The 20,801-nt window shown below is 34.7% G+C and overlaps 1 protein-coding gene across 2 annotated transcripts in view; it reads left to right on the top strand.

The window, feature by feature from the left end:
• Window positions 1-20,402, top strand: part of LOC145691932 (C-type lectin domain family 12 member B-like) — a 99,500-nt gene extending 79,098 nt beyond the window's left edge. For both annotated transcript variants that reach the window (XM_081767237.1, XM_081767239.1), the window contains exons 3-5: window positions 290-586; window positions 9,568-9,765; window positions 20,092-20,402. In XM_081767237.1, coding sequence (XP_081623363.1) covers window positions 290-586; window positions 9,568-9,765; window positions 20,092-20,396 — 800 coding nt within the window. In that variant the 3' untranslated portion in view covers window positions 20,397-20,402. The remainder of the gene's footprint in view (window positions 1-289; window positions 587-9,567; window positions 9,766-20,091) is intronic.
• The last annotated feature ends 399 nt before the right edge of the window (window positions 20,403-20,801 follow it).

Below are 20,801 nucleotides of genomic sequence, written 5' to 3'. Positions count from 1 at the left end.
ATGCATAAGTTCTGTTTAAAACTGTGGCAGCTATTAGCGAAATAAGCATCGATAAATATTAAAATTTTAATTTAATTAGGTACTAAGAGAACTGAATTTCAAAATGTACTAATTCTTGTTCTTTCCTTACTTTATAGTGATAATATGTGATAATATTTTTAATTTTTACTGATGTGGCTTATTTCAATAGCATGTAGAATTAAGAATGGGTTTAATGTATATTTTATTCAAATCCAAAATATGAATAAATATATTTTATTAATAAATATATTTTGATTTATAATTTCAGAATTTCCGAATTCGGATTATCCTGAAATAAAAGATGGAATTGGCACGGACAATGCTAATTTCTCTTTGACGGATCTGCTGTCTGGTATCCAGTCCCGTGTGCAGAAAGTAATGACAAATCCTCGACCTGGAGGAGGGGGAGGAGGAGGGGGTGTTAGCTTATCTCAAGATGTATCCGAAACCGATATCTATCTTCTTAGTGCCATTGAGAAACTAGTTCATCGAATGAACTTTCTGGAAAAGAGACTCCAGCGAACGGAAGATATGCTGTATTACGTAATGTCCGGATCAGACAATGGTGAGTAAGCTCTTAACACATTGATGCCCTAATTTAGAGTCACAAGAGAATTCTTTTGTACAGAATTCAAATATTGTCAAATAAGTTTTTTTTTTCTAAAAAGAAAAAAAGGATGGATGAAATCCGATATCTGTGTGGAATTCGGACATCCTAAAATTTAAGGTCATTCTTGAAATTGAAAATTCCTTTATTGAAGAGTCAAAGTTATCCCTCCTGCTCTAACGCCTGAACCTTATCCAAATGTATTAAGAAATTACAAATAACGGAATACAACACAAACAAATACAAAATAAAATACGAAACAAATTAGAAGCAAAATGTTACAAAAGTAGTTAAATATTATTAAAGAGATACAGAAGAGTGATGGTGATAATGTTTTTTCTATTGAGAATATACAGTAGATATAAGGGATATTCAAATGAAACCCGTTCACTAGTGTAAAGTAACGGTAACGATTGTATTAACTCAAAAATGTAGTTATACACAGTACACATACTCACACATGTAGTGATACACAGTACACATACTCAAAAATAGTCGCCAAAACTGTTGGCACATTTATCCCATTGCGACACCAGCCGGTCGATTCCATCCTTGAAGAAGAAAGTAGGCTGCTGTTGGATCCAGGCCTGGATCCAGTCACACACTTCATCGTTCGTTGCGAATCGATGTCCGCGAATAACTTGTTTTAGAGATCCAAACATATGAAAATCACAAGGTGAAAGTTCAGAACTTTCCGAAACTGCTGCAATGTCGTCTTCACCGCATTGGCAGTGTGTGGGCGGGCGTTATCATGCAGGAGGATAACGCCATTAGACAACATGCCTGGGCGTTTCGAGTTGATGTCTCGTCTAAGATTCTGTAAAGTGGATTGATAACGCTGGGCATTGATGGTGGTACCCCGTTCCAGGAGCTCGACAAGCAGTGCGCCCTTGTGGTCAAAAGAGAAGAACATCATGACCTTACCAGAACTGGTGTTCACGGCCTTTGATTCCTTTGGAGGTCGTAAGTCGCATGTTTCCACTGCTTCCTCTGACGCTTGCTTTCCGGTTCAAAATGGTGACACCATGTTTCGTCCCCTGTGACAATACGCGACAGAAAGCCGTATTCCTCCTCATGATAACGTTGCAGATGACTCAAAGACAGCGCCGTTCGAGTATTGCGCTGTTCGGCGGTCAGTTGGTTGGGAACCCTCTGCGCACAATTTTTTCGAAAGTTTAAGTGTTGATGCATTATGGTGTGGGCGGTGCCCACGCTAATACCCAGTAAACGATTGATCTCGTCCACGGTGATTCTGCGGTTGACCAAAACTATACGGTGAAAGAATGTTTAAGAAAAGCATTACGTAACAGCGTGGAACAATATTTCCCCATACTATATCAGGAAAATTGTAGCAGCCATCCCGAAATGCTCAAAGGAAGTTATAAATCGTTGTATGTTTGCTGTTAAATACTACCTGTATTAACTTGAAGGGATAATATAACTTTTGAGGACAGTTTATGGTAGTTTGGTTCATGATATCTGAATATCTATGTGATGAACACTGTCCGCACCTCCATTCAATTCAGTTTTTGCAACAACACACACTTGTAATGTTTGCTGTTCCTTCACCACATTATTACTGGATTGTTCTGATATTTTTGTTTACTACATACAAATGTTAAAGACAGCACACCTACCTCGTAAAAGAATGGGGATAAGTAAAAAAAAAAGAAATCCGATTCTCGTTTGTGGGAAGATTCAAGCCTAAATTGATGTGCCAAACATACTCTTGGCCATTTAAAAATATTGTGTGATATCCAACATGGCTGCCATTATGTCCACAACGTCACTCAATGCAATTTTTGCATCAACACACCCCTGCAACCTTTTACTTTCCTCCGTCTACGTGTCTCACTGCCTGTCCTGATACTTTGATCTACTGGATAAAAAATGTCAAACGTAGCACCCTATCTCGCAAACGAATATAGATAGATTTGTAAAAAAAAAAATGAGTTCTCATTCTCATTTGTGGGAAGATTCCAGCCTTTTCCATTCAAAAAATATTGTGTAATATCAAATATCGAAGAATCCAAAGTATCTGCCTTGAGGTCCATAACCCGTTCAATGCAGTTTTCGCATCAATACCCACCTGCAACATTCACTTTTCCTCCGTACAAGCGGATCGTCATTGCTGGTCTGTCGCAATACTTTTTACTAATCCTATATTTTTCACATGAATGTTCTTTCAACATAAATAAATAAGGTACAGTCCACAGAATATTTTTCATCTAATAATCGTTTTTATACTTTTGAGGCTTTTCAGGTTATCTCAGCTTTTTTAACGTGGGACCCTTTTGTCGCGGGTCCTTTTTGACGTCGGGCCCTTTGATGCGGGACCGTTTTGTCACGAGGCCCTTTAGACCCAGGGCCCTTTTGACTCCGGGCCTTATGACTGGGGCTTTGACGCGGGACCGTTTTGATTCGGGCCTTTCTGTTCTCGCTCTTTTGTCCGGGCCCTTCTGACGTGACACCATCTGAAGAAAACGCATATTCATTACCATAGTAGTTCTGTATTAGCAATATGATAAGTATGTCAAAATATAAATCTGGAAATAGTAACACGATAACTCCCAACTTCGAAGTGTGTGGGTCCTTGATTCAATCACAGCTCGCGCTAAGTGGGGTTTGTGTTGGACAAACATCGTATGAGAGGATTTTCTCAAGGTTCTCCCGTTTCCTCCCACTTTCTTCATTCTACCATTCAATTTTTATCACCATCATCTTCGTTGGCCTATCCGGCATAATTATGGGACGTACAACTGAAAAATTTCATTTCATTTTAATTTCAAATTTAATATTGGTTCATTCAGAGCACAAGATAAACAAGTCGCATTACCGAAGTTGTGAGAAAAATAAACAAAAATATGTACTATACTCTGAGAGATGAAGCCAAGGTTGAAGTTCATGTTAATCAGATTCGTCCCGAAATTTAAGATAAAAGGGGGAAATACTAGCTATTAAAGATTAAACACTAATTCTTACATTAACTTTTAAAAATTGCTACAGTCGGAACCTACCCGAAATGAAGTTTCTGGCTACAGGCTTTCCGCTTAATTGCGTGGAAACATTTACACTACTTTTAATCTTATCAATGTTATTTACAATTTCTAAACATGTATCTTTCAGATTCTGATAAAAATCTTAAATATTATAAAGTATAAAATCTCTTAGAGAAAGTGAATTTTATTTCCTAGTGCACCGAACGCCCTATACCGGTATACATTCTTCTTTTGTCTTGGAAATGGAAGAAATATTGCAATGTTTTACACGAACAATAACCGTTACCCGTTTTTTGCTTTTATTTTTCTCGGAATCATCTAATCCTTATTTTCGGTTTGTACGAGTCACCAAGAATTGCAACATATTCTTACAGACAGTTTAGCAATCTACTTTTTTCATAAAAACCGTTGGTGTTAAGAATGTTATTGCTGATAAACACACGTCTCAACAATAAACTAAACGACAGCATTATTAAAACCATACTCAGCCAAAGTGAAATAAGTGATAATATTATGGAAAATGATTTTGTTTTTATTTTTTAGAGATAAGTACTCTTGATTTACATTTCATTGCGGACGGAATGATATGACAGTCTTCATAAACGATATAACTCACTAACCGCATGCACTATCTTTTTGTTTTATGTCATCGTTGAGTTAATCACTGTGGTTAAAGACAACCAATCATTTTCCCCCGAGATTACTTTTTCCGAATTAATACAAATATAATTCCATAAACGTTAGAAAAATGTTAAAAGTTTACTATCTTCAGATTCACTACTTCCGTGATATTCCTCATCGCTTAATATAGTTACTGATTCTGACGATACATTTAACGCACTTACTCCTCCCAACTGGATTATACAGTCCAAATGCTTGTTAAAAGATGCTATATTGATTTGCTACGTTGTTCACTATAACTGAAAAGAGCAACTTGAAACGAACTGCTGCCATTCGAGAAATGGATATGACCGTCAGCATGGTCACAACGTTGCACTTTTGGGACAGACTGTGTATTTTCTCAACTTCATGCAAAATTATTTTATTCATGGAAAAGGAGAAATTTTTCTTGTTTCGCTCTGAATGCTTCCGAGCTGGTGAGAAACTCTGTTCTTTCTTTGCCTGCAGGTGTTCCTCAGACTCACTGTCGCCGTCGATAATACAAAGAAATCACTCTTTCTGAAGCAAACGGTTATCTCATTAGTAGAGTGCTTCGGAACAGCAAACTTATTTCTTTCCTTGAGTGAAGTTACCAACTCATGATTTTCGTTACTGAGCCTATTCTTCATATCTATAATTATTAACGTTTGGTAATATTTTTAGATACGAAATTGTTACATTGCACGCAGGTGCACGTTGAACGTTGCATTCCCACGCACTAACGTTTTGTTATCTCAATTATCGTGCGCTCACAGTCTGTATGAATTGCAGACAGAATAGTTAACCTCCACAATTGCCATTGTGCATTCTTTTTTACTAAACTGTTGTGTATCGAACTATGAGGTGAAAAATCCATCCGTTACGGACTTTATCCTTAAAGTTGGTCTGCAACACTTATTTAATTGCAATCTCCAATTTTTCGCTCCCACGAACCTAAAAGACGTGTTGCCAGAGCTATTAAATATACTACAACTATATTTGTATCCTGTAGGGATATACAAACTTTTGTATTTCTCTTATTAAATTTTAAAATACACTGCCAACCAGAGACATGACAACCAGGATTTTCCTAAGTGTTGGAAGAAGCGAGGAGTTGGCACTTGGTATTGAGTAAAGGAGGAACGAAAAGTCTCCGGCAGACAAACTTCCTTATGCGCTAGTATGTGATGGCTATGAAGAAGTATTAAGTTTTTTTGTGAAATCATAATTACAGCATCAACTGGAAAAGTGAACGAAGTGTTGTTCAAATAATTACTTTATAAAAAGCATCGTTTTTGGAGTTGCAGAGCCTTGTCGGAAGTTAGTGTTCCCTTCAATTCCCACAGTCATTGCCCTATTTCGCAGTGAAAGCCCAACTTCAACGTGAATAGTGATTTAGTGAATGTGATAACAAAAATAACCAAAGGACTATATTCTCTGTTTTCATCTACTATATATATATACATGATATTAAGTGTTTTATATTTCTCAAGTGTGTACGCAGTGTCATTCGCTCAAGCATTCATGTTATATTAAGTGAAAATTTTGTGTGTAATTATATCCTTTCCTTTACTATATATATATACACGTCTTTTGAATAAATAGGATTCGCCGAAGGTAATATTCCCTTTTTTATTTGTGTGTGCGCGAATGCTTATGGATCGTCATCTTCCCAGTCGTATATATGCAAGTGTGTGTACAAAAGTAGGATTAAACTTGAGTTTCCAAACCACTGAGGCTATTTATATCAAATCGCTTACTGTCAATTTGCTCTTGGACAAGACACGAGCTTTGACAGATTTTATTCAACTGTTTCTTTAGGGACTACTCTGGAACCCAGTACCCAAGGGATACGGTAGGTAGCATGGACTTCTCGCGACCGATACATCCATTTCTACAATTAAGTCGTGTGGCATAAGATTTATATGTGCAACTCAAATTATTTCATGCCTAAACCCAGAAATAGGTAAAAATGAGGCTAGTTCACCCTAGCTTTAGGCATCTCGATTGTTGCAGTGCTGAATTCCATGAAATACACAAAAAAATTATCGGCAATTATCCAGCGCCCGTCAAGAAACATACTATTCTCACATTGTTTGATAATGTACATCCAAATGCCGCTCAAAGGACAGTGCAAACTCGCAATGCGTTACATTATGAATGAAACCCTTCTTCAACCACCCTATTCTTTTGTTTCAATCTCTCTGCGTATCTCGATCACTTCTTGTCAGAAAAAAAAAACTGATCACTGGGAGCTGCAACGTGCAGTTGAAGAGTTCATTACATTGCAGAATTTAGATTTATTTCGTCATGAAATTTTTCATTGGGTGAGAGATGACAAAAATGTGTGGTTACAGCCTAAAACTACTGAGATCTGTAATAATCTTGCTCTTACACTTACTTCCTGCGATCAGTGCGGGAGACCCGGGTTCGATTTCCGACGAGAACTCATCTCATGTAGTTCAGATCCCATGTTAAATTATAGATCCAACATCTTATATAGCCTCGCTGCTGAAAGAGACGCTAAGCCTCAATTCAATCAGTTAGTTTCTGTAACTTCACCACTTCTCTATGTTGGCTAACATAGACAAGTATCGTTGTAATTGTAAATATGTTTTCGAACAAGGAAAATGAAACACTTTACAAATTACATTAGCATTTAGCACAAGCACTTGATTTTATGGAATTTGAAAACAACTTCATTACACTTGCAAGCACTTTTTGGTTTTTAATTTTAGTGATTAACTGAAAAGCTATGAATATGATAAACGAAAGGTACAAACTTAGTAGGGTATAATATGACTTTTACGTAATGTTATTAAGCACTCTTAAAAATTTCCAGTTTCTTTAGTTAGGCCACAAAACTAAGAGCGCAGGTTATATCGTCATAATTGTGAAGCACTCACATTTCCGCACTATGTAAAGGCCTTTAAAACAACTACTAGTTCATTCAATAGCATTTTGCATGTAAATTATTCATTGTAACTTTGGAAAAAAAATCAAGATTACTAATAAAACTCCAACTGACCAAAGCAGTATATATATTTTTTAAGATCATATATTTGTGTTACAGTTTCGGCTATGTAACATAACCTTCTTCAGATACATTATGAGAGAAATATCTAATTTTGACAGCTTATATACAATGTGAACGCAAGGCACGCTCACTTTCTCCTTACAAAACGTAAACTTTTGATTGGCTCTAAAAAGTATTTTTTTAAAATTACTGTAAACATAAACTTTTAATTGGCTCTAAAAAGTAATTTTTTAATTATTGTATTCACTTTCTCTTTATGCTCACCTGTTATGAAACTCTTATTTAGGTGTCTGTCACTTACACTTTCTATTCGCTGTTGTCTATCTGCTGTTCTCCACAGTACGCCTACTCCAACAGCTCGTGTTGATCCTTTTAATTCTTTCTTTCTTTTTTGTCTATCATCTTTTCCCATAATTCATTTATTACAAGTCCACTAGACATTCATCAACTTTTCTTTCCCATATTTCTTAATCCACTGGGTTTCTTTCCACTTTCTTATTACACTCCTTTTCTCCCTTTCTAATCCTTTTATTCTTTCCCAATCTATCTCATGTCCCGTTTCTTTAATATGTTTATATATTGCGTTGTTCTCTCTATTTAGTCTAGCATCACCCCTATGTTGTTTTATCTCTTGTTCTAATCTCTTTCCTTTTTCCCATATGTACTTCATACCGCACTCTTTACAATTAACCTGCTACCCTACTACTTCCTCTTCTGATCTTATCTCCTATTCTTTTTCTTTCTTAGCTCCTCCGTGGCTAAGCGGTTAGCGTACGCGCCTTTGGCGTGGAAGACCCGGGTTCGATTCCCGGCGGGAGCTCATGTGGTTCGGATTCCACGTTAATCAGTAGGTCCACGTCTCATATAGCCTCGCTGCTGAAAGGGACGCTAAACTAAAATCAACTCAACTCTTTTTCTTTCTTTCCTCTATTATCCTCTTGCCTCCTTTCCTGTATGTTTTAATCCCTTTCTTCCTCTACAGGTTCTTCAGGATCTCTGTTTTCTCTCCTAAACTTTCAATACCAATCCATACTTTTCCTCCTTTCTCTGCTTCTTCCTCTTTTCTTTCTTCTAAATCTTCTCTTCTGTATCCGTTTCCCTTTAATAACTGGCACAGTATTTCTATGTCTTCTTTCCTTCTTTCTTCGTTGCTATCTATAATTTCTATTCTCATTTTAATGTTCTGTATAACATTCTTCTTAGTTCGTCTGTCTGTCACTTCTCTTCACTTCTCTTGTGCCAGTATATCCCGGCATCGCATTCTTTACTGTACCATCTCGTTTCAAATTTTCCTCCTATTTTTTCTATAGTCATGTCCATGAAGTTGATTTTCCTCTCTTCTTCTATCTCCATTTCTAGCCTAATCCCTTTCTCTTCGTCCTCAATTATTTTAACAAATTTCTCCAACTGTATCTTAGTTAGTTTCCATATTCCAAGCTAATCATCTACATATCTACAGAACATTATAATATTTTGTCCTCCTTCTTTTACTTTCTGTTCCCACCTGTTCATTACACTCTCTGCTAGTACCGGACTCAGTCTCGAACCTATGCTTAGCTCCTCTTTTATTCTTACCAATCATGCATACACTATTCTCCCATATCAGTTTTAGGGCCTTCAACACCTCCTTTTTCCATTTTATTATGGAAAACAGCATATGGGCATAGGGAATTGATAGTGTAAGTGACAAACACCTAATTAAGAGTTTCACAACAGGTAGGCAAAAAAAGAAAGTGTCTACAGTAATTAAAAAAATATTTTAAGAGCCAATTAAAAGTTTAAGTTTTGTAAAGAGAAAGTGGGCGTGTCTTGCATTCTCATTGTATATTAGTTGTCAAAATTGAATATTTCTCTCATAATGTGTCTCAGGAAGGTTATGTTACATAGCCGAAACTGTTACACAAATGTGTAATCTTACAATATATATACTGCTTTGATCAATTGGAGTTTTATTAGTAAGCATTTTGCAGTAAATTATATATGTATATATATATATATATATATATATATATATATATATATATATATATATATATATATAGATAGATAGATAGATAGATAGATAGATAGATATAGATATATATAGATATATCAAAATTATTCTATTGTTTGTAATACAGTAATACAGATACAAACAATAAGAAAAGTGTTGGGATCACTTTGAAGATTGTTGAAAAACATATTTACATTAAAAAGTTGCTGTCTGCTATCAATTTTTGAATTTTGTAAATGATTTCTAATTAGTCATTTCACTTCTTTCTTAGGCGCACCTGCGTGTCCTGTTAATTTTACTGCTGCCGGAAATGGTTGTTATTACTTTAGCTCAGTTCACAATCGGCGATACAATTGGAAAGCGGCAAACGCTGTTTGTAGTGGTATGAATGCCAAATTAGCTGAGCTGGAGACAATTGAAGAAAATCAAGATGTAGTTTCCTATCTAAAAAGTAGTGGTAGTCTCGTAGGTAATGTATCTAGCTTGACTTTAAGTTATATAAATAACTAGCAGCGTTCACCCCGCTTCGCTGGGGTCACCCCGGAACGCAATAAACCTTGTTAATTAGATAATTTTTACTTTTTCGCTTTCAAGTAAATGTTAACATTATATCGCCTGTCATTTATGTTAACCCGCCGAGTGACACGGTCATGCGGGTTGCATATAAATACGTTTATTTTTATTGGTCAATTATCTCAAGACACTGGTAATTAAAAATTAAAGTGATATGATAAAAACCATCTAGGGTCCAAATCCTAATAACCCCCCAAAAATGAAAGAAATTGGTTCAGCCGTATTAGCGTGATGAGCTAACAAAGGATTTGTGCGTTCTCTTTTATATAATAGATAAGTATTTCCAGGATCGAAACCAAACAGAAATTATTAATATTCTAATTCATGCAATTTATTCATTATAATGACTTTTCCAAATATTTTTAAAGCTTTATTAGTGGAGATAAAACATTTATTACTACTTCGTTAACTTATAATAATCAGTTCATCCTTAGATAACTTTCGCAACTGTACAAATCATTTAATGACTTATTTGAAGTATTTTCTTAACCAAAAATCAGATCTTAGTTAAAATATTTGTTTTGGAAGATCATTCGTTAAATGCAATAAAAATTGGAAACGCTTAAAAGTGAACTTTGTTAATCATCAATATGTGAGAGAAGATGCATCTTTGTAGAAAACATTGGACTTCATCATCATAGGTATTGTGCCATTATTGACAGACCACTTGGCGCAAACTGAGAAGTTCCATGCACCACAGTCTTTAGCTAATCTGTTTATCTTCAAGTACGCTTTTTCTGTTTTGATATTATCCATTAACTGTAGCCTCCTTCGCCCCCTTCCTATCTTCCCTGCCACCATATCCCTAACACGTCCCTCACGATATAGTTCCTTCTCACTCAAAATCCAATCAGGTTCTATTTCTTTTTTTCAATTACATTGAAAAATGTTTTTTTTCTCCCCACCTTTTCTCACACACTCTTAATAATTTTTCACTCCACCCATCTAATTCTCTATATTTTTGCCCACACCCACACTTGTAAATTTTCCAGTCTGTTTTCATTACTTTTGCGTAATGTCCATGTTTCTTCTCCATATAATCTACACGAAGCACTCTGTGAGTCTTTCTCCACTCTGTAATCCTCCTAGATTTCCATTCCTCCTAAATGCTTCTCTCACCATTCCTATTCTTCCTTGTATATCACGTTCGCTTTTCTTGTCAGTACTATGAATATTACACAGGCATCGAAGCTGGTCAACCTGTCTTATTTTCTACCTTCCTACTTGTATATTTCACAACGAAAACTTCGTTCCAAACATCGTTGTTTTTGTCTTTGTAACATATTTTCTTTCATTTTATATTCTTCACAGTCCTTCCTTAAGTTTGTTGACATAGTATTTAGTGTTTTGCCGTAGAAAATCAGCGCCTGGGGCAAGAGTATACGACAGCTCCCGCTGCATATATGAGTGAGGTCGACAGACAAGCCCCGAAGCTCCACCATGGTTGACGATAAGCGTAAGAAAATTTTCAAAGATAAACCCTGCTTTTCCTTGATCTTAAGCACTTTTTATTACTTTTCCTTCCATTTTATGTATATCTTTTCTTTTATCCTCTCGAATTTTGCGCTCCCTTACTTCGGCGCCCGGGTCCGTCGCCCTGCTCGCCCCCTTATCCCCCTACACACGGCACGGTACTGATCTTATTGATTTTCTTTTCAGATTCCACAATAAGCACCATATCACCTGTTAAACGTATACACCTAACTAATCTACTTTTTGCCGAAGTACAGCCTTTATTACGCAGCTCTTCTTCAGTATCTCTGCAGATAGATATAATATTAAACAACGTCGGCGAGAGACATCTCTTTCGATCTCCCCTTTCAATTTCACTCTCTTTGGTAATTTCTTCCCCTATTCTAACATTTACTTCTTTCATATATAAGTTTGATCTCTTTATTCCAACCCAATGTTATTTTCAATTCCCATTGACAATTCCCAGTTCTAGTTGCCAACAGTCATGTTGGGCGCGGACAATGGTGATCCCAACACAACAGCCTTTCCTGTGTCAGGACTGTCATCTGATTTTCATCCCAACATGTATTATGGAAAATAAGGACAATGGATTAATAATTGACACTTTGTAGTGTCTGTTCTCAGTTCAAAAAGTATTTTATTATATCATATTCAGCGATCCTTTTGCTAACAAATCATTAGATTCTAGTGAAAAAAAGATTGCTTGTAATATTCAAATATATTAATTATTATATAATTTGCTTTTTTTGTATTCAAACGAGAAAAGAATAAGTGCAGGTAGTAACGACGTGGGAACATATTAAAACTTTGCATACAAGAAGTAGTCGTTAGTCTGCAGAAGAAGTAGTCGGTTACCGTTAAAAACAAAACGGCTAAGAAACCATGGGTTACGGAACAGTTGTTGCAGGAAATGAGGGAAAGGAAGACGTGGAAACAGGAAATAAATCTTTAAGTTTTACGTCCCACGCTTATGCCGGTTAGGCTAAAGGAGACAGTGATGATGAGAGATGAGTGAAATGGTGGAATGAAGAAAGTGGGAGGAAACGGGAGAACCCCGAGAAAACCCACGATCACGGGGTTTGTCCACCACAAAGTCCACACGGCACGAGCTGGGATCGAACCAGGGACCCCAAGCATCGGAGGTGAACGCTGTACCACTGAGCCACTGCGCCCCCCTATATGGAAACAGGTTGTTACAGAAGAGGGCAGAACTATGTACAGAAATTTAAACATTGAGTTACGAAGGAAAACAGACAGAGCAAGGGAAGGGTTTTACAAAAGAAAATGTGAGAATATAGAAGAATTAGAAAGAGTTGGGATATATGAGGAAATGTAGAGGGAGATGAAATCAATGTAATCTAAGATGAAACAAGGGGCTATTATGATGACAGTAGAAAATAAGAATGAGAAGGTTGTCAGCGAGAGAAGTGAGGTCATAGGAAAGGAGAAAGAGTATGTTGAAGACTTACATGAGAGTAGGAATAAACCGTGTAGCTTAAATGTTGAAGTAGAAAATGAAGTAGGTGAGGATGATAAAGGGTTCAGGGCTCTTCAGGATGAGTTTGAAAAGGATTAGGAATGGAAATGCAACCGGTATAGATAATATATCAATTGAATTCAATAAAAATATGGGAGACAAGGGCAAGAAAGGATTGTTTCGACTCTGCAATGAAATATATGAAACAGGAGATTAGCCGAAAGACTTCCTGAAAACAATCATGATACCGATGGCTAAGAAATCGAACCCAAAGAGATGTGAAGACTCATAAGAAACTTATATATGAACCAACAAGTAAATGTTAGGATAAGGAGTAAGTGTTAGGAGTTAGACAAGAATGCTGTCTCTCGCCAACATTATTTAATATCCATTTAGAAGAGATAGTGAAAGAAGATTCTGCATGATGAAGACGGCAATTTGGTTTAGAATGATTAGATGCATAAGATTTGCAGACGATATAGTGCTTGTTGCAGAATTTGAAAAGAAAATCAATAGGATGTTAGAAAACTTGAGGAAGAGCTTTGAACAATATGGGATAAACATAAATGTTAGAAAGACAAATGCTATGGTGATTGGAACGAAGCAGTTGTGTCAAATATAAAAGTGGGAGGGGAGAAAATAGAACAAGTGAATAGTTTTCGATATCTGGGTAGTATTCTTAGTAATGACATGAAGTGTGAACGTGAAATAAAAGCAAGAATAGGAGTGGCGAAAAAAGCCTTTAAGAGGAAGAAAAATTTATTTTGTGGGACTTTGAATAAAGAGTTGAGAAAAAGATTTATAAAATGCTTCGTGTGGAGTGTTTTATTGTATAGGGCGAAAACATGGACATTACGTAAAAATGATGAAAAACGAGTAGAAGGTGGGTGTGGAGAAGAATGGAAAGAATTAGTTGGGTCGAGAGGAAGACGAACGAAATGGTATTAGATATCGTGGGGGAGAAAAGAACACTTTTAGGTATTATTGAGAAGAGGAAGAGAAACTGGTTAGGACATTGTATGAGAAGAACTTGTATCATGAGGGACGTGCTAGAGGGTATGGTGGGAAGAAAGAATGGGAGAGGGCGAAGGAGGCTACGATTAATGGACGATATAAAAACAGAAATATCATACCTGAAGACGAAGAGGTTAGCGGAAGACCGTGGAGCATGGAAACTTTTTAGCTGCGGCAAATGACCTGCCAATAATGGCAGAATATCTATGATTATGATGATGCTTTTGTAACAAAATTGTATCTTGGGGCAGTTTTTTTGTTGATTATACGTTGTGGTCAACTTGTTGATTGTGTACACGTTAGTTTTTATATGTTCTTTAGAAACACTTCAATGTATATTTCCTTTAATTTTCCAATATATTTTCACATTGACATAATGTTTTGTTAATGTATCACATTTGTAATTTATTTTGGATTATTTTCATAAACCTTGCGCTCATTTGTTTTATATCATCTTAGTCAGATGTTGCCCATCAATTGGTAGATAAAGGTCTCTTCAATTCCTCTCCACAACCATATTTCTTTGTCTGTTATTTTCCATGTTACTGTGCAGTGCTTGCTGTTTCCATTACATCACCACATATAAAGAAATTTCTTGAATCGTTTCCTGTATTAATATATTGGTGTCCAATCAAGAATTCCTTTTGCACATCATTCAATATTTCTTTTTACAATATGTTCAGCCCAAATGAGCCTTGATTTTTATTATAGTATTCGTCAGTTTTGTCATGCTTCTGATTCGTAGGGTTATTTTTCGTATCTTTGTAGATGATTCCTAACATACTGTACATATCATCATGTTTCATTGTGTAAGCAGCAGACTCTCTAATTTTGTTAGTGTCAACATCTCCATTCCATATGTCACAACAGGCGGAATATATTCATTGAAAATTTTACGTTTCTAACATTTTGAAATCTGGATTTTCAATATGAAGGTGTTGCCTCTGAATAGACTCTAGTCTAAATTAATACGTCTGTGAATTCATGAATATCCTCTGTTCCAGACAGACGTAGGTAGTCACTTCTTCTAATCCTGTAGACTTATTTTCAACTTCAATCTTTGAATTCATTGCGAGGTTGTTCAGCATCACCTTAATTTCTCTGTATTCATTTTCAACTCGAATTCCTTGTTTTTCAAATTTAGTTATTCTATTATATATTGCAGATATGTATTGCTGTTTAGGAAGAGAATGATATAATCAGCGAAACCGAGATGAGTCCGATGTGTTTTCTATTCTCATTTATTCCCTCAGTCTTCCATATGAGAAATCGAACACATACTCAAGAACATTGCAGAAATCTTAGGAGAAATAACTTCACCCTGTTGTACCAACGTCTCCGACATTACTTGATTTAATGTATTATAAACGTCGATGTCTTCCAATGAATCGAAAGCTATCCCATAGTCAGTGAGCTCAGTACATAAGAATAAATGAAATTCGTTTGACCTTTCTATCAGTTCTCTCACTACTTGAATATGATCTACTATTCTTTAAACACTTCTAAATCCATCCTGTACTCTTGGTTCAGCGAAGTCAAACTGATTTTCTAATCTGAGCGTCAAAACTTCCATAATTTTCTTTCTTTTTGTTAAAGTGTATGTATATAAATACTTTCTTAAAAAATACATTAAATATTCATAAGATTTTAATCGATTTCAAGAAAAGGAGAAAGTTGTTAATTCAGCCCATTTATATATATTTGGTGGGTGGGTGTGCTGTGAGTATGTTCTTGCATTACTTCAATAAATGCACCTAATTTGATCACACTTTCTTTCATTTGAATGATTATATTTTACCAATAGTCGTATATGAATATCAGCAGGATTTTATGAGAATCTTCTGAGCTAGACCTCAACGAATAAGTGTGACAACCGTGGTTAACTGGCTACAATATGTGTATATGTTTATGCATAACTTCGACATAAGCACATCGATTTCCATTATTCTCATGTTGTTTGAAGGAATATACCTTCCCGGCAGTCCCATATAAATTTCATGAGGATTTAACAAGAGCTTGCTGAGCTTGACCATGAAATCCTTCAACGATTTACAGCATTAACGCCTTTCGTACCAGTCACATATACAGTATGTGCATGTCATGATGCTTGCACCAGCTGTTACCAGTGACGTCATAACTTCCTCCAAAAATCCACTTTTGTTCTTGAATAATATTGCAAGGTGAGTATCTCTTAACATTTAGTACCGCTGAACATCTTAATATGACAGTTTGTCAAGACATGGCAGTGCTTTACCTACAGAAGGCTGCATACGTAGCATACCCATATATATTGCTTTACTATAGGTCTATGTAAAATATTTTCTTAGGAAGGAAATATGCCACTCATTCCCCCAATTACAATAAAGAATAGTTCAAAACGGTAATATTAAATTTGGTTAACTTTAAATTATACTGTTTGAGAGAAATATACAAAGTTAACAAATACATTTTTTTCATATTTTAATGTGTAGGCATTGTAACCAGAGAGGGCTATACCCCTCATTTCAACTGAAACTATGTTCTTCAATAGTCCCTATACATGTTTGTAATCGTATTTAGTATTTGAAAACCAAGAGAATATTGATTTACATTAAAACTATTTGTTCTGATGATGTTGGAAAACTGGTATTTGGAACCACAGTAGTCAATTATGCCCTTGCCCACAAGTTCAACATGGGTTCACCAATTTCATTAACTTACTTCTTGTTTCGTTGACTTACTTCCGTTTTCATTGGTTTGAAAAAAATTTCATCAGGATCTAATGATAGGTCTTCAGAGCTAGTCCATGAAACTTCCCAACGGCTAACAATGTTAATATTGTAATTAACTGACTTTATCGCGTGCATGTTTATGCATAAGTTCAACTGAGGTAAGGAAAAAGTGAAATAAGCAGAAGACTAAATGCCGAATTCAAAAGCGCATCAAAACCAGAAAATAAGAACGTTTAAAAATACATTAACCAGCTTCAACAAAAGCGTTAAAAGGCAGCAAATAATAATAATAATAATAATAATAATAATAATAATAATAATAATAATAATAATAATAATAATACGCTTAAAAGCAGAAAATAATTCATTACTATTATCAATACGAAAAATTGAAGTCTGTGTCAAGTCAAACAAATTAATGCCTAATATAAAATTAGTTTGAATGGCAATTTTAGGAAACATTTATTTGTTTTGTTTGGCACTAGAAATACAAGGGCTCAGAAAAAATGGCTTTTGAAAAAAAGCGAAGATTTTCTCGTTTTTTTTCCTAGAAAATTTACGGTTTTTAAAAGTATTTCAACTTTACTTAAGAAATAACAATACTTTCACCTTTCTTTTGGCATTATAACACGAAAAAGCATTTGATAAATGTATTCTGAAGGAAGAAAAAAATATGAGATGCTCAATAATCAAATGTATTCAGCCACTTGATGGGAAAGGAAAAACCAATCGGTGGACAAAATGGGTTTTCTATTCGAATAAATTATTTGTAAAGCAATTGCGGTATTGTTCCACAATAACATGTCTTACGTTAGAGAAAATTTAATAATGTTAGCAACAACTGTTCTGAAAATGCAATAGTTAGACTCAGTAACATAAAATTGTCACTTGCAATTTATGCAGGAATTAAATTTCAGATAGTAACGCTTTTGGACCAATATACATTTTATATCGGAGGTTACACACAACATTTTTATGTATCAATATACATACCATTTATTGAGACCGTTAAAAGTCGAACGAGATATTTTTAAGATGTTATACCTAAGTTTCTCGTTTCAGATATATGGGCACAATATAACACTAAAGAAAGAATAACCTTTGTAAATGATATAGGCTACTATTTGACTACTATTTAAGTAGCATCCATACCTAAAGTTGCTTTTTATAACAATATTTTTAAACTACCTTGTATTAATTTTAATAGACCATCTGAAGTTTACAATAAAGTGTTTCTCAGACGGAGAAAGAGGTTTAATATAAAATAATAAACCAGAACAAAAAAGGGTTTAAATCTGATTCTTGGCTTACGATGATTATTTCTTGTTTGCTAGTTTTAGTTTAGGCAAACAGTAAAACACTATGAAGTTGTATAACCCAAACTTCATAAAGTATTAGACAACCATTAATACAATTGTGATATGTTAGGTCGCAGAGCTTACATACATTGAACTGCAATGAATTGTCAGTTCAAACATCAATAAATTAAAAATAGACTCGGACTAAGTATAGGACCCATAAGTAGTGAGTGTTGAAAATGCACGTCTTTAATTGTATAATTCATTCCAGTAAACAATGGTGGTACTTGAATAAGAAAATCATGAGACGAAAATGGTAAAAAGTTCCGTTTTTTTTCTTTTTTCAAAAAGCAGGCTTTTATGGGGCTGAAAATCTAGCTTCCTTGCATCTCTACTTGGCACATACTTCAATTTTTTATGGATAACAAAACGAATTATTTTGTTTCTAACCGCATTATTATTATTATTATTATTATTATTATTATTATTATTATTATTATTATTATTATTATTATTATTATTATTATTATTATTATTATTATTTTGTTTTCAAGCACTTTCTTGAAGTGGTTTAATATTGTTTCTCTTTTTCTTAATAAAAGATGTGGATTAAGCGAGACATTCTATAATTAATATACATTATTTGTCCCAATGGAAGAACGCAGACAAATAGTTGTCGATAACAATGTCTAGACAGAAATATTTGTTGCAAAAAATATTGAAATAACGGTGAATTCAGGAAATGATATACCGCTGAAAGTTACAATAGTTCTGGTCACCGAACATATAATTAAGAGTAAGTTCTGTTTGTTTCACTTCACTTAGAGTTTTGTTTTTTACTTTCTTTAGTTCGTGTTTGAATTTAGTTACTGTTTTTCGAAAATACTTAGTAGAATACTTATATGAGAGTACTTTTTTCACTTTCAAATATTGAATTTCGTATTTTGCCACATGAAATATTTATGATTTCTTTTTAAAGCTTCACCCAGTTGTATTGTTTTAAAAGCACTTCGTTTCTACTTAAAAGTCATTTAAAGTACACATCAATTTAATGTAGCCAAAATCAAAAAAACATATTATAAGTAGAAAGAAAATACGTGTACTTCAAGGAGATTAATAAACGTGAGCAAATCTCTAGATTTTACAAGGAGATAAAAACCGAGCCTTTCTAGCCTTTTTTAAATACTGAATTTGTCTATAAATGTGTATTGTTCGAGAGCAGTTTTAGTAGTATCACAGTACATTAGGCAGGACATTTCCCTCCCTTGTCTCTACTCCTCTACTGGTTCGCACGCTTGTGAAGAGGTTTATTTTACCAAAGTAAGAAATTAAACTAACTAATGCAGACATTCGTGAAATTAAACTGATTTTTTTTACTTTTGCCACTTAAAAATAATTTCGAGTTCGAAAACATCCTGTCCGTGTTTTTTCTCTCTCTAGGTTCTTTCATATCCTCCCACATCATCGTTCCATAATTATTTGGTAATCATTTATTCTCATTAATGAATCGTCTCCTTTAGCATAAAGAGCATAATTGTGGGACGTTAAACTTTAAAAATATGATTTCGATATGTTAATTTTATAAATTGTCAGTATTGTTTTATCAAGTTTATAAAATAACATGAATTTCGAAGTCTATTAATAATTATAAATGTATTATGAAGAAATCTGCACAGAAAAGTATTAATGCATATGTTTATGCCTATGATGAAATTGTATTGTGTACTTGGTATGTTCAAATTGAAGGAAGGTTTGGAAGTTTGGTAAGCGACACTAAATGATTAAATGTTGCTGTGGTGTGGTTGCTTATGCAACGGTATACGTCAGTGTATTTGTAGATATAATCCCGTCTATATATATATTTTAGTTCTACATTTTTTCCATATCCAATTGTTCATTTATTCCTTTTTCACACAACGCGTAGTCATGGAACGCAAAAGCAACGATTTCATTTCAGTTTAGCTAAAATTTGAGAAAAATATAAGTGTGTCTCAGTGAATGTACACTCAATATTTATAAGCAAACTTCAGTAAGATAGTTGACTTCTGTCCAAACATCCTTCTGCAAATCATTGAAAGGTGCTCCCGTTTCCTCGCTCCAATGGTTAAACTTTTCCGTTAATCATTCATCTCCTTTAGCCTAATAGACTTAATAATGGATCTTTCAACTTTCGATTTAACATTATTTACTTTGTAAGGAATGTACCGGTTGACTTTTTTCTTCAATTTTGTCATGTCATTTCATTTCAGGTCAAGATTACTGGACTGGAGGCCTAAATCCTGGTTTGTTGTGGATGTGGTCTAATAGTGCTCGTCCTGTGTCTCCCAACCACACAGACAAAAACGACCCTGATATCAAAGGGAGTGGAAGGTGTTTAAAACTTGCTTACGAAACGTCCAAAAGAACCTATAATTATAAAGCTGCCGAGTGCTCTGAGAGAGAGTATTTCATTTGCGAACACGAACAGAATTCAGCTCGAAAGCAATATTTTAACCGTGATTCACAACCAAAATATTTAAGTAATGTTTACAACGAAACGACTCAAATAAATTAATTATTGACGATGTTTACTTATTTCACTGTCCATTTTATTAAATCCAATTGTGTACACTGCTCACTTTAAATCGATTCAAATATTCTAGTGTAGTCTAGTCAAGTCTAGAATTCTGAGAGAACCCCAGTAATTAGCCAGTAAATAAACATAAGTCGATTGTTTACTTATGTGATAACACATCAAACATGAAATCGAAGAAACAAATCTTGGACAATATTTAGACGTTGATCTCTCTTGTGGTATGATGGTTAAATCTCTTGCCTTTTGTGTGAGAAACGTCTTTCAATTTTGAGGGATATGTTATTTAGATCTCCCGTTAAACTGTAGTAGCACGCCTCATGTTGTTCTTATGTGGAAAAGAGACGATAATCTCCGAACACACGAAGCAGAACATATTTTCGTAAC

This window comes from Thermobia domestica, chromosome 8, assembly GCF_964235325.1.
Source record: "Thermobia domestica chromosome 8, izTheDome1.hap1.1, whole genome shotgun sequence".
NCBI classification, from domain to species: domain Eukaryota; kingdom Metazoa; phylum Arthropoda; class Insecta; order Zygentoma; family Lepismatidae; genus Thermobia; species Thermobia domestica.
This window is presented reverse-complemented; position numbering and strand designations above follow the sequence as displayed.